Source organism: Paramormyrops kingsleyae, chromosome 25 (assembly GCF_048594095.1).
Source record: "Paramormyrops kingsleyae isolate MSU_618 chromosome 25, PKINGS_0.4, whole genome shotgun sequence".
Taxonomy (NCBI): Eukaryota; Metazoa; Chordata; class Actinopteri; order Osteoglossiformes; family Mormyridae; genus Paramormyrops; species Paramormyrops kingsleyae.
Genome location: NC_132821.1, coordinates 9,154,784 through 9,169,347, shown reverse-complemented (window position 1 = coordinate 9,169,347; position 14,564 = coordinate 9,154,784). Strand labels below are relative to the sequence as shown.

Genomic DNA, 14,564 nt, shown 5'->3' with positions numbered 1-14,564 from the left:
GGAGATTGTCTTGACCAGGACCACACCCCTAATTATAAGTTTATTTAATGTTAATGTTGGCACAGAAATAACTTGCAGTGCCTTTGGAAATGCAATAAAATGCTCATTTGGAAAACGTTTAACTATCCTTTGTAATTGAGTAAAATGGTGATAACTGAATACTTTTATAAGGCACTGTATACTTGATTGCAATGGGTTTTATTACTGTACTCTCCGGCTATACTAATACACCAATCAATATATTAACCAATCAACACAGACAAGCATTAGATTGATATTGGATTGAAATTATATTATGGACATCCTACAGCGACATAAACAAGGGTAAATAGTCCTAAAACGTTATGACCATGAATGAAGCACCGTCATGCACCGCATAGCGACGTTTCGGACCGCATACATGAGGGTGCTCCTATACGATTATAAAAAATCATAATTCGTAATAATACTGTAATTGATAATAAACAGTTATGTTACTGGTTTATGTGTTTACTATACTGTAGTTTATATATTTTTAGAGCGTACTCTTTCCACTTACTAAAAAGAAAAAAAGTTTACTGTAAAACAAACTGCTGGGTTAAAGCGTAAACCAGGCGCCGTAAAATGCTTCTTCAGAACGTCAGCGTGATTTGCGTAAACGAAGGGCGAATGAACGGCATGATTGACGTGCTCGTGGGTTGACGTAGGGTAGGCCGCAGGCTGCAGCCGGAGGCTTCTCACGTGAATTAGCAGCTTGCCAAATATCAGGTGTTTAATTAGCGACATGGCTGCAGCCGCTGATGAAGCCAACGCCGAAGCCAGCACATCAAGCAGTGCCAGCACTGACGACCATCCATGGCCTTATTTGAAAGAAATGTTTTCATTTGCCGATATACAGAATGGCTCTTACAGGATGCAGTGTCTACTTTGTTTGCCACGAACCACGAAAATAAGTGCTTTTAAGAATTCATCGTCAAATTTGAGGAAACACATTGAGGTAAGAGTCTAATGTTATGTAGTGTAAAGAGTGTAACATTAATTTAATGTTAATTTAATGTGAATTAAGTCAAATGAATCTATACAGATCATGTCTCACTTTACAATGGTATTGTAAGCATAATGTTAGCAAAAGTTAATACAGTTACTGATATGGCAAAAACCACTGCAACATGACTGTATTTTAGCTTAATTCTTTTTGTGCAATGTGAATGAATGTATCACTGAAATTATACATTTTGCATCAGGTGCATTTAGCCGTGAGTTTGTGATGTATTTTTAATTGAATTTATACATAGTTTACTAAGTTGAAAAATAACACTGCTCCTCTTTGTTTAATTTTAATACAGAGAAAACATCCTAATCACTTGAAAAACTACTCAAACCTGAACTCGATCGCTCAGAAGAGGAAGAATGTGAGCAGAAATATGGAGCCCTTAACGAAACAACTCAAAATTGGAGAGACCAAGATCATTTCTCAAGCGACCGTTGATAAAGCTGTACTGCGATTCATTGTGTACGGTCTCCAACCTTTTAGCGTGGTTGAAAAAGATGAATTCAAGGACCTGATTCATGACTTGCAGCCTAACTCTACTGTACGATCAAGATCAACCATCTGTACCAAGATAGAGGAAGCTGCGGGAGGAATGAAGAAAAGTGTAACAGAAGCCATGAGCAGGGTGGAATACATCTGTACAACTACTGATTGCTGGAGTTCAAGGCGGCGCAGCTTTATAGGTATGACAGCGCACTGGATTGACCCACACAATCTACAGCGATGCTCTGCAGCACTTGCCTGTCGACAATTAAAGGGGTCGCACACGTTTGATGTACTTGCAGCTGCGATACATGACATACATTCTGAATTTGAGATACATGAAAAAGTTGTCTGTATAACAACAGACAATGGATCAAATTTTTTGAAAGCCTTTCGTGTCTATGGAGGTGAGAACATGCACAGCAACAACACAGAACATGCAACAGCAACCCCATCAGAAGATGAGGATGAATCTGACACTGAAGATGGGGAGAAATGTGGAGAGACTGAATATGTTGAGGTTGCTGAAATTCTAGCCAAGGATGATCTTGAATTTCATTTGCCCAAGAATCAGCGTTGTGCTTGCCATCTTCTGAACTTGGTTTCCACTGTGGATGTTGACACTGCTCAATCAGATGAAACATACAAAAGGTTATCAAGATCATTCTTCTCCAAATGTTGGGCCTTGTGGAACAAGAGTGGCCGGTCCAGTAAAGCTGCAGAGATGATGGAAGAGGAATGTAGTATGCAGTTAATTCGTCCAAATGCCACACGATGGAACTCTTTGTTTCTTTCAGTGGAGAGGATACTGAAGATCATGAAGGAAAAGGGAGATGGTGTTTTCCGGAATCTCTGTGTGGAATTCAAAATCCCCATGTGAGTAATGTTATAATGAATGTTATAATCAATGCAAATTGTTCTACTATCCTATGATTCATTTAAATCCTAAATGAGTAGCATCTATATTTTGCTATAATCAGTTACTTTAAATGGTCTTGAAAAAGGTTGTTTTTTTTTTTGTTTGTTTTTTAATAGGTTCACTCCTGCAGAAAAGGCCTTTCTTGGGGAATATGTCACGGCTATGGCCCCTGTTGCCAAAGCGATTAATATCTTGCAGGGAGAAACCAATGTGCATATGGGCTGGCTTTTACCAACACTCAACGTCATGGTTTCCAAACTAAAACGAGCCAAGATATCCATGAAACTCTGCAAGAGCCTGGTAGATGCAATCCTTGAAGGTGTGAACAAGCGCTTCGGTGACATGCTCAATAATCCTGAGCTGATTGCAGCTGCAATCCTGCTTCCGAAGTTTAAAACTTATTGGACAACTGATGATGCCATCCTCAACCTCGGTTTGTAGTCACAGGCATATACTGTAAAACTAAATGAAGAGCAGTGACATACTAATTAGTATAGTTTTTTTTTCTTTTCTTTTTAAATTAATTGCTAACTGATTTTGGAACTAACTTAAACATTTAGATGGAAAAATGGGTGTTCTAGTATTGCATATAATTTGGGATATTAGGCAATATTCTAAATACTTTTATCAGTAATGTGTGAATTTTTGGAAACTTTGTGGAATGCTGAGATAATGTATTTTAAACTGAATAAATGTGAATATGCGTAATTTTAAAAGCACTAAAATGCTTTTGGATTAATTTAAATTGTTGCAGAAACATTTCCAAATGTGTATTGTAGGCCTTGACTTCATAAAGGGAAATATGGAGGAGAACTCTCAGCTTACAAGTGATTCCACTTCATCAGAGGAAGAGGATTTCTTCAAGCCACTGAAGACGTCTCGGGCACAACAAGGCCCAGCAGTGCTTGATGGCTATCTGACATATGCTGGTGATGACACGGGTGTCCTGAAAACCTTCCCCTCTCTACTAAAGTTGTCTTTAAGGCTCAACACTCCCCTTCCTGCATCTGCTGCTTGCGAGCGTCTTTTTAGCAGTGCTGGCCTCATTTTCAGGCCAAAAAGAACTAGAGTAAGTTCCAAGAACTTTGAGAACCAGCTTTTGTTGAAGCTGAATAAAAATATTGCCCCCCTCTGAAACTGAGAGATAAAACACCATTAAAGTCAGCTCTGAATTTGTTTTTTTATTAGTTTTTTTTAATTGTTTTACCTTTTTTTTGAACATTTGAGTTTGACTGAGACTGACTTTTTGTTCTATTTTCTTCTTCTGCCATTTTGAAACATTGAGGTGTTCAATTTAATGTCTATATTAGGAAATAAAGCCTCATAAATAAATAGTTCCTTGTTTTCCACATTTCTTGGTGTTCTTTGAGCCTACATTCAGTACGAGTAAAATACTTAAGTTCTTTTAAAATTGGATACTTTACGACTTTTACTCAAGTCTTATTGGAATTGGTGACTTGTAACTTGTAATGGAGTAATTTATACAGTAAGGTATCTGTACTCTTACTCAAGTATGGTTTTCAGGTACTCTTTACACCTCTGCCAGGACCACACCCCTAGAGTTTAGATTCTCTGCCCGAGGCCGAGCCCAGACTTGACCCGACCCGACCCGTGGGCCGGGTCGGGCCGATATTTCCTGCCACTATCTTCGGGCCGGGCCGGGCTGGGCGGGGCCATGATCAAGCATTTGTGTGTGTTTTTTTTTTTTAAATCATTACTTAATTAGCCTAATTGGGTGGAGAGCTATGCCATAATTATAAATGTAGCTCCCTCCCGTAAGACACGAGCACAAGAGTCCTTTGCATTTAACTGAGCCGACGGTTTATTCGAAAGACAGTGGCTTCGTTATTATCACCATCATGGCAGACGTGAGAACTAAATACAGATACGGAAACACAAAATCAAGCACATTTACTTACAATATTAGCTAACAAACATTGAAATTCAAATGAAATATAAACATAAATAACAATAAAGACAGCTTAGAGAATTCATATACAGTTAACACGAACCTCAGTTAGCATTTACATGGCTAAATACAACAAACTTAACTAAAACTTAATTAACACATACCTCGTTGGCTGCTTACGGAAGGATTTAACCTTTTTCTTAACCCTTTACTTAAAGTTCGATGCCGAGCACACAAACTGGTTCCAGCAGCAAGCGAATTGGATAAGTGAAAACGTGCTTTTCTTCTAAACGTGTCTCAATAATTGCGGACATCAGAACAACAGTTCCGCTATTACCTATTTTGTTTAAAAATATTCTAAAACTTATCATATTTATTAAATATGCCATCCAAAGTTAATTACTTGTTCATTTTCTGTGTTTATCATTGTTCACGTTTTTTTTTCATTCGGATCTATTTGCGATCCATTCTGAATAAACAAACAATGCAGTTTACATGCTTCGTTATTGTTGCATTTTTCATTAAGATAAATCTAAACTAATTTCTGTAGTTCAAACAACTTAGAATTGTAGTTGAGAACGTCTGTTACAACGGCTCACGTATTAAAAAATAGTCGGGTTTAAATCGGGCTCGGGCTCATAATTACAGTTAATGTGTCGGACCGGGTCGGGCTCGGACACAAGGTGCACGGGCTCGGGTAGGATCGGGTTTCATTTTTTGGGCCCGATCTAAGCTCTACACACCCCTAAATGCATTGAAGCAACTGCCATGTGATTGGTTGATTAGATAATTGCATTAATGAGAAATTGAACAGGTGTTCCTAATAATCCTTTAGGTGAGTGTATATGCACAGCAGTAAAAATGGTGGGTAACCATTTATATCCTTACCTTTTTTGAGATCACTAATGTTAAGTAAACGCTGTTTTGTAAATTTAAAAGGTGCGTAAATGGCGTTTGTGTGCATTTACCCTCCACTACACCACTGAATGAAGGATTTGCGTTAAGTAATCTGAATAATTGCATAAAATAATCCAAAAACTCCACAACGTCACATAATACATCAGTGTCTCTCCGACCTAATTTCAGCTAATTATCATCAAATTCTGGCTTCTAAAACAAGATTCTGCTGTGTCCGCCTCCGCCATTTTTAAACTTTTTTTTCAATTCTCCCAGAATTCATCACGTAAGCTTCTCAAGGCACGCCATTGGTTCTCGTCACCTTTTTCCTTTTATGGCGATCGGCATCCAGCTTAATCGTACTTTACTGCCACCGCGGCTTTGGTTAGCTTACTGCTCCCAAATTAGGAGGTAACCACTGTACTTGTGTGTGTAATAACGTAGACCCAACTAATCGATTATTAAATTAGTTGGCAACTATTTTAATAATCGATTTTAATCGATTAGTTGTTGCAGCCCTAGTTTTGTACAAACAGCATGATATCATCTGCACAGATTATTTTGTGTTGAGGTATCGGTATGAATTCCATTTATTTCACTTTTCTGTCATATTGCTGCCGCATGTGGTTCTATGAAGATGCCAAACAATGAAGGAGAGAGTGGGCAGTGATCCCATCTGTGACCACTATAGCTTTGGATGAGGTGTACGGTCAGTGATGGGCAGTAGCCATATAGCGAAGCTATTTGTTTACTTACATTATCTAGTAGCTTGCCTGTAGTGTCGCTGATTTCTGAATCAAATGATTTTCCAGTAGTTACGTTATTTTTTTGATAAAGTATAGCGACCTAGCGTCCATAAAAGCTACAATTCCCAGGACATGTCTGAGAAAAGCATCTTTGGGATGTGGTGGAATGGGAGTTTAATGTCCTGGATGTGCATCCCACAAATCTCCATCAACTGCAAGATGCTATCCTATCAATATGGGCCAACATTTCTAAAGAATGCTTTCAGCACCTTGCTGAATCAATGCCACGTAGAATTAAGGCAGTTCTGAAGGCGAAAGGGGGTCAAACACCGTATTAGTATGGTGTTCCTAATAATCCTTTAGGTGAGTGTATATGATGTTATTTATCAAAGACATTGAGCACTAAACAATGGAGATGACAATTGGAAATTCAACTAAAAGTAAGTGATAAGCAGAAGAAAACAAGGGACAGGGAACAGACCACACAGGCAAGTTAGCTGTAGTTGTGAGCAAATTACAATGATGCAAATATTTTTAATCCAACTATTTAGTTACAAATTCCTCAACCTGGGAGTCATCAGCATTTGAATCAAGCACGTCAGTTACTCAAGCCGTCAACATCAGCTTCTGAGATGAGGGGACAAATACCTGGATTGGGCTTGCCAGCCTAGGGCTATTGTTTCCTTGATTGCTGTTTTGCACTTCTCTGCGATGCACATGCAGGGCTACCCATCCCCCAACAATCTGCCAACGTAACAATTAGGCTGAGATCACGTAAACATCAGGTCACGTAAACAAACAGGGTGACTCAAATAAATGTATTAAAAAACCAGTAATGCCGAGCAATATACCAAAATATTCGGAACATTATACATTGAGCCTATCCTGCTAATATTAGTAGTCACTGTATGTCATGTCTGTGTCACAACAGTACGGATTAGAACAATATGTGGTACCATCAATAATGCGATCTGGGCCCTTTAAGGCTGGCTCGCTCCAATTAGTGAGCGAGTGCTTTCAGGCAGAAATTTCAGGGTAAAAACGACGAAATCGAAATTGGATCATACTGCCAATATTGCTCAGAATCACTGTAGCTGTCCAATGGTATGCGGGGCGTTGCAGTTGCTTAGCGTGACCGACGCATAAGAAAGCAAACATTCTTTATCATCGTCCTATGTATGTTAAATTACGATCTTCCACATTAATCAAGATATTGTAAAACGGAAATTACTACAGCTCCAATAGCTTATATTAAAGTCAGCCAAGTGTCACAACAAGGTTTTGAAATGGCAAACACAGACACAAATCAAATGTATATGAGCAAGCAACATAAGGGATCTGTTGTTTGGGTAAATTATATTATAGTATACACTATATATTTGTGGTGTGGTGGCGAATTGGTGCAGAAGTTTTAGAACTGCACTCTCAATTTATCACTTTATTTAGAAATATAATTTCAGTTCTTATCCTTTTTAAAAGTTACATTTTTTGAAATTGTCTTTCAAAGTGTCCCTCAGAATGACACTGGGGCTGGGGTGGGCGGGGCTACGAGGGGGGAGGGGACGCGGTCAGAATGGTATATTAAGAGGAGACCTCCACATGTACACTTACTCTACCTCTGCTTCCAGCGAGACAAGAGCTCCAGATTCTGCTCAAGATTTCATCTTTTGTCGAACAACTCGTCAAGAATGGCTTCCAAGGCGTAAGTTATGATCAATTTATGATTGGTCATAATCATCTTCTGCACCAATTCGCCACCACACCACAAATATATAGTGTATACTATAATATAATTTACCCAAACAACAGATCCCTTATGTTGCTTGCTCATATACATTTGATTTGTGTCTGTTTGCCATGACTGGTACAAAAAGACCAGACGGGAAAACACAGCAGGAGATAGAACATGGGGACCAAAAACCAACTGACTCGGGAACAGACGCGGGGACGGAGGAACAAATCCTGGGGCATGAGGCGGAAAACAAAACGTAGGGGAATCAGAAGGGAAAGGACCAGGGACATGGGACTGGGACCGAAGCAGGGCAGAGGGACTGGAAGGAAAGGGCAGAAATGGAACTTGTTGGGGCAGCTGACCGGGAAACGGAGAAGGGAACTGTTGGGTAGGTGGTTGGTAGGAGGGCGACAAGGAAGGGACTGCGGGACGTGGACAAGGACGGGTACTGGAGGGCGATGAGGCAATGACGGCAGGACGGGAAAAGGGACCGGAGGGTGACAAGGAAGGGAGCGAAGGACCAGAGGATGATGAGGAAGGGACCCTAGGACAAGGACGGGAACTGGGAACGGAGGGCAACAACGAGGAGGGGACTACAAGACTGGGGAACGACGAGGAGGGCACAAGACCGGAATGGGGACTGGAGGACGATAACGAAGGGACTGTAGGATGGCGACCAGAGGGTGACAATGAGGAAGGGACTGCAGGATTGGGACAGGACCTGGGACTGGAGGGCGATGAGATGGGCACGGGACCGGAATGGGAACTGAAGGGCGAAGGAGAAGGGAATGATGAATGAGGGCCAGAGGGTGACACTGAGGAAGGGGCTAGGTCAGGGCGGTTGAACCGCCTGGCATGTCCCCGTCTCCCCTTTCGGGAGACAGAGAACAGGGCTGGTCCTTTGCTGGGCCCCCACCAGTGCCAAGAAAGGTCCACTTGTGTGGGGGTAGAAGTCCGGGCCTTTGGGCATGGGGTCAGGACGGCCTTAGATGGAGAAGCAGAGGCGGCGGCCCCCTGTGGGCCGGGTGCGGACAGAGCAGAGACGAAGGCAGCCCCCTGTGGGCCAGATGTGGGCAGAGCAGAGACGAAAGCGGCCCCCTGTGGGCCGGGCGCGGGCAGAGCAGAAGCAGAGGCCCCCTGTGGGCCAGGCACGGGCGGCTCGGGCTGAGCGACGGAAGCGGCCGTGGCTTGCCCTGGGCAACCTGGTTCGGATTCCTTCGGCGACCCGGCCACGTCCACCAGGTGCCAGAAGGCCCTCTCCAGCCTTCGCACCTCCTCCTCCGGAGATGCTGGAGAGAGCTGGAGCAGCTGGTTGCCTCGGTCAGGGCACAGCATAACTAGGGTGACTGGAGGACAGCTGGAGTCAGGGATAGCCGTCTCCAGACGGCCTGAAGAGTGCAGAGCTGCTCAATACAAGTCTGGACATCATCCAGAACAGCAGGTGTCCCAGAGCCTGGGGATCGTCCTTTTGGCTGGTTCATACTGTCAAGGTTGCGGGCGGCTCGGGCACGGGAACGGGAACGGGGCATGGTGCACGAAAAAGGGTGGACGACCCACTTGCGGCTCAGGGAACAGAAAGGGTTAATAAAAATAAACCGAAGACACTACAAACACAATGAAACCAAAAGGACCACGAGGGGTCAAAACTAAAGGGGATTAATTAACAAAAACTAAATAACAAAAACTAAATAACAAAAACTAAATAACAAAAACAAATAAATAACTAAATAACAAAAACAAATAAATAACTAAATAACTAAATAACTAAATAACTAAATAACTAAATAACTAAATAACTAAATAACTAAATAACTAAATAACTAAATAACTAAAAACTAGGATGGTAAACAGAATACAGATCTAATCAAGACAAGCAACAACCCTCACATAGACAATCATAGACACGACGCAATGAACCAGCGGGGAACAGAACAAAGGCAGGAACTAATATACTACGGGGGTAATGACTAACACAGGGCAGGTGAGGCTGATTAACAAAGACTAGGGAAACAGGACACAGGTGAAACCAATTAACTCAAAGACACTAACAATCAGGGAAACTAAACACTAACCAAGGAAGCATATATCAACACACGGAAGGTACATAGGCAATAACATAAGCAGGGGAACAAGAAACAAAACCAAAACCAATTACAAAGCAAACACCAGGAATAATTAAGCATAAAGGAAAACACCAGGGAGCTAAATACAAAAACAGAGGAGGCGGGATTCGAACTCACAACAAGAGGGAACTCAGGACCGAGTGGCAAACAGACAACACATGCTTAATACATTGAGCCACAAGACCAGACAAGTGATAGGAGAGAAACAAGGACTGACGTATGGACGGGATGACCAGCACCACCTGCTGGTCAAACGGGGAAGGGGCACGGAAGGACCACAGCGGGAGGCCGACCCTGACAATGAGCAGGTTGGTGGGAAAACTCTTCAGTCTTTTTTACACATCTCACGTCGTTTCTTCAGTATGACATTTACTAAGAGTTTTTTATTTACTTATTTATCTGAAAGGATGATCCAGGAGCTGGAGCGTCGCCACATGGTGGTGCCTGACACCCCCTCCCCAGCAGTAGCGGCGCAGACCAGCAGTGTTCCTGTGGTGGCTGGTACAACCGTGCAGCGACCGGAGAGCTCGGCGACTGAGCATTCGGAGGACGCAGTCAGTGTCACTAACGGCGAGATCTTTCAAGTGTGAGTATGAGTGTCTCGGCTTTGCAGCTTCATTGATACCTTTTGCTTTTGCTTGTGAGCCAATTGAAGGTGCAATTTTAAGACGAAATATGTTTTCCACATGGCAGTACCCGGGAGGTGCAGTGGCCACAGACCTCCAGGCACATGATGCAGGAGAAGGGACTGTACATTCTCTGGACCATCCCCTCCTGAAGGGCTTCGCCGCATACTTGGAGAAGGATCTCCTGAATGAGAATTTCAAGCAGACGGTGAGGTCTCCCATAAAAGTTCACTCTATTATTTTTTGGAGCTTTATATCTACGCAATATATTCATTAAGTAATGCCGATTTTATTTTCCAGGTGGAAAACGTCAGCAGGTTCATGTTTTTTGTGAACCCTGAAGAGCCATCCCTTGAATTTCTGAGGGAGAGGGAGAAGACGAAGCTCTTCTTTCGGGAGCTGACTGAGGCTGGTCTCTCCAGGCAGACTCAGGTCAACTACATGAAGAGCCTGAAGAGGTTGGTAGCATGTAGATTTTTAACAGTATATTGTAGGTTTGTGTTGTATTGTCGTATCTGTTTTCTTCAAGGAAGTTCAGTCCTCCCACTATTGTCATGGTGGCATGTACAAGTTTATGTACATATGGATACTTACATACATGTCCTTCCTCTGACAGATTCCTCAAGTACCACACCGTGGCCACCGACCTCCGGCGTGACAACATTGCCTTGTGGAATGAGGCAATGTTCTTCGTGGAGTACCTGGGCTCACTCCAGCAGAGCTCTGCAAAGTTGGTGAGTAAGGAGATGACGCAAAGGAGGTAAGTTCAACTGTCAACACCCGTTAAATTCCATATTATGATTTGATTATACATCTCCTCTACTGTGTTTAACACACTCATGATGTTTTTTTTTTATCTCCCTCACTGCTCCTGGAGTGCACTGCATGGAGAAGCAGAGCCATTTCACATTGTGAGCACATTTTATTAAAATGTGTACTGTATTGATTAGGATTGACAGTAATTGAATTTTCTTCTCCCACCCACATAGTCATGTCATTCTCACGGAGATGAGCCCAGAGAAGAGTCCAGAGGACTGCTGGGCCGTGCTGAGGGCTGCCAAGAACGACTTCTTGGCAGTCCTTGGCAAGGTGTATCCGGAGGAGATGCCCCTGGAGTGTGCAGAGTGCTGCCTTGTCCTCTACTACCTGGAGGCCACGGTCATTCTGAAGCATCTCCAGCCACCAGGCGTGGTGGAGCACATGACCGTAAGTGTTGTATTCTTTTTGTCTTCACTTTTCCTCTTTGCCGATACTCTTATTTATCAGTGGGACATCATTGTATTGTGTAGGTCCAGGAGTGCATGACCAGGAGCACGTCCAAGGCCGACCATACGGTGATTGTGGTGAAGGAACACAAGACGTCGGCGCAGCAAGTGGCCACATTTGCATTATCCTCTGAGGAGGAGACAGTAAGTATATCAAGTTTGATAAGATTTATTTCATAGTTTATTTCAAGAGCAGCGATTTAATCTGTTTTCCTCTGTCAACAGTGGTTCGACATCTACTTCACCCAGGTACGGCCACAGCTCCTGAGCTCCAAGAGGAGCCGGACGACACCGGATGACCTGGGAGGAGACGAACGGTTCTTCATCTCCACCGCAGGCAGGCCGGTGTTCAACGCTTCGAGTGACCTCAACCGGCTGCACCAAAAGTGAGCTGATCATCATGATTAATTCCCCCTATAATATGTTCTACATACATGTTGTCAGGTGTTGTGTGAGACGTATTAATAAATGTATTTTTGTATTTTAGATACAAGCTGGATCCAGTCACCTACCAGACGGCCCAGCGCATCTTTGAGACGGCCACCAAGGACTTGACGGACCAAGAGAAGTCCTTGGTGGCCGATTATCTCACTCATTCCACTGCGACAGCTGACGAGCACTACCGGATGAAGCAGTCGCGGAATGTGGTGCTGGCCAGTTAGCTGCTGAAGAAGCTGGCAGGTGACTCAAGGTAGGCATGTTTTCTGTTTGTCAACACACCAACATCAAGACACACAACCAAAGCCCTCACCACTGAACACTAATCTTAAACTTTTGTGTTTTTTTATTTTTTTTATTTTTTAATTTGTATCTCAGCGCTGACTCCGCAGAGGAAGGACCCAGCTGTTCTGCCCGTGGTGCCGCACGGGATGCTGCCCCGGCATCCAACCAACAGATGGATGTCCAGGCAGCGTTCGATCAGCTCCTTCGGACCCACCCCGTGACCCTGGATGGCGACATCCCAGACAAGACAGCACGCTCGCAGACGTCGGGCCGGTTTCAGCGGCAGCTCTATGAGCGCTGGCTGAAGGCCCAGATGAGGATGCGCGTACGGCATGTCTTGTGTGAGTATTGTTTGTAGCACTAATGACATTTTTTACTGTGAAACGGTCCTATCTACATAGGCTTCTTAACTAACAACAATTTACTTTGTTCTTGACAGCACACTTTGGCAGACGGCAGCCCACCGAGTCCCGGGTCGACGCTTGGATCAGGAACCAAGGCTGGAAAAGTAATGTTCCAAGCGCGGCCAGCGTTCTGAAGGACTGGAGACCAGTGGGTTCGGTGGACACTGCCGTGGACTCTAGCCACATCCAGGAGCTCATCCACAACCAGAAGTGGAAGGGACTTGTGGTGATGGACATTGCGGGGAAGGGGAAGGGAGTCTGCGCCACCCGGCAGTTCCAGGCTGGTGAGGTGGTGTCCCAGACAGCAATTCCCTCTGTGCCGGATCCGTTTTCGAATCACTAGATTCGCGTAGCAGTCACACTCACTATGCACCTCTGCGCCAGCTTTGCAGCATATTTGTCCGCAAGCTCTGACTGACAGTCCGTCAGAAAGGTCCGTATCTGATCCGGAGCAGCAGCACAGACCGGACCCGTGCTTTTTTAAATCTCGCAGATGCGCGTGTACGTGCCTCAGTAAGAGGTAACTGAAGAGTCACACAATAACCAGTGAAGACCTGCTTGTGGTTCTTGGTAAGTGCATTATAAAACTATATTAAGATTGACATATAGCTGATAGTTCCATCCATGCGATTAAAAAACATATAACTAATGCGAAAGTAGGCTTAAAGTAAGAATTGGCGATTGTGGTGAAAGCCTGTTCTCAAAATTGGTGAATATCTCCGTTCGAGTGGATGTTATGTGCAATGAGATGCGGGCAATATTTTTGTACGTCTGCGTAAAATTCTAATTTTGGGTTCAGTGTCACCAACTTGGCAGTAAATATTATCTAAGCTCATTTCCAGCCTGTGTGTCTTCCAGTTCATTTATCTGGTTAGCATGCAAACGTTACTTAAAGTTGCTCAAACTTAGTAGGCCCAGTTGATGGGACCCTGTTTACACGGTTTTTGGATAAATCAGCAAACTTCGTTTAGTTAAATGTTTGCTAGTGTTAGCATAAAATATTTTTCAGATTTAATTTTGATAATGTTTGAACAAATATGTTTATTTAGATTTGAATTGTATTTTATCTATTAGGTGAAACATTAAGTGTATTTTTCCCCCTTTTTTCAGTTTCTTACTTGTTCATTTCAAATTCAGATTCTCATTTTTGCAGCAGTGTTAGAGTTTTTTTGAGTAGCTAAATATCTCCTATTTCTTTGAACTGTGCTCCATAGGTTTTGTTCCATTCCATCTGCTGATGCTAGTCAAGTTGAGGTCAAGCTGCCCATCATCTCTTGCAGGTAGCCAGCTATATCACATACATACAGTCACATTTTGAGACACATAATGCACCTGTACCTTGATTTTGAAACTTGTTGCTTGATCTTTATTTCCACCCAGGTTCCTAAGATCTTTTGATAAAGGTTTCCTTCATGTTGCTCGGTCCCGCCACAATAACAAAGGGGACCGTGCTTTTGCCGTGGCAGCTCCACGTCTTTGGAATGGTTTGACTCCAGATATTAGATCTGCACCCACGATCACAATTTTTAAATCCAGACTAAAGACTTATTTGTACTCTTTGGCCTTTGCTTCTTAGTTTTTTTTTTTATTTTTTATTTTTATTTTTTATTTTTATTTTTCATCTTGCTTTTGCTTTTTATGTATGTAATATATATTTTTTTTTATTGTGTCATGCTATCATGTTGCACTGTGTCCACGTCTTTCTAT

General features: G+C 43.0%; 1 protein-coding gene across 1 annotated transcript; it reads left to right on the top strand.

Moving 5' to 3' along the window:
- Positions 1 to 1,380: 1,380 nt before the first annotated feature.
- Positions 1,381 to 3,759, top strand: LOC140582731 (uncharacterized). Its single transcript, XM_072707044.1, has 5 exons — positions 1,381 to 1,713; positions 2,311 to 2,389; positions 2,549 to 2,865; positions 3,212 to 3,501; positions 3,718 to 3,759. Exons 1-5 carry the CDS (start codon positions 1,404 to 1,406, stop codon positions 3,757 to 3,759), a joined length of 1,038 nt encoding a protein of 345 aa, XP_072563145.1. The 5' UTR covers positions 1,381 to 1,403.
- The last annotated feature ends 10,805 nt before the right edge of the window (positions 3,760 to 14,564 follow it).

Excerpts from the sequence above, each read along its gene's own strand:
- LOC140582731 (XM_072707044.1), top strand. The coding sequence starts at position 1,404 with ATGGAGCCCTTAACGAAACAACTCAAAATTGGAGAGACCAAGATCATT. Across the intron at positions 2,390-2,548 it reads GTGGAATTCAAAATCCCCAT|GTTCACTCCTGCAGAAAAGG; the intron begins GTGAGTAATGTT and ends GTTTTTTAATAG. Across the intron at positions 2,866-3,211 it reads TGATGCCATCCTCAACCTCG|GCCTTGACTTCATAAAGGGA; the intron begins GTTTGTAGTCAC and ends TGTGTATTGTAG.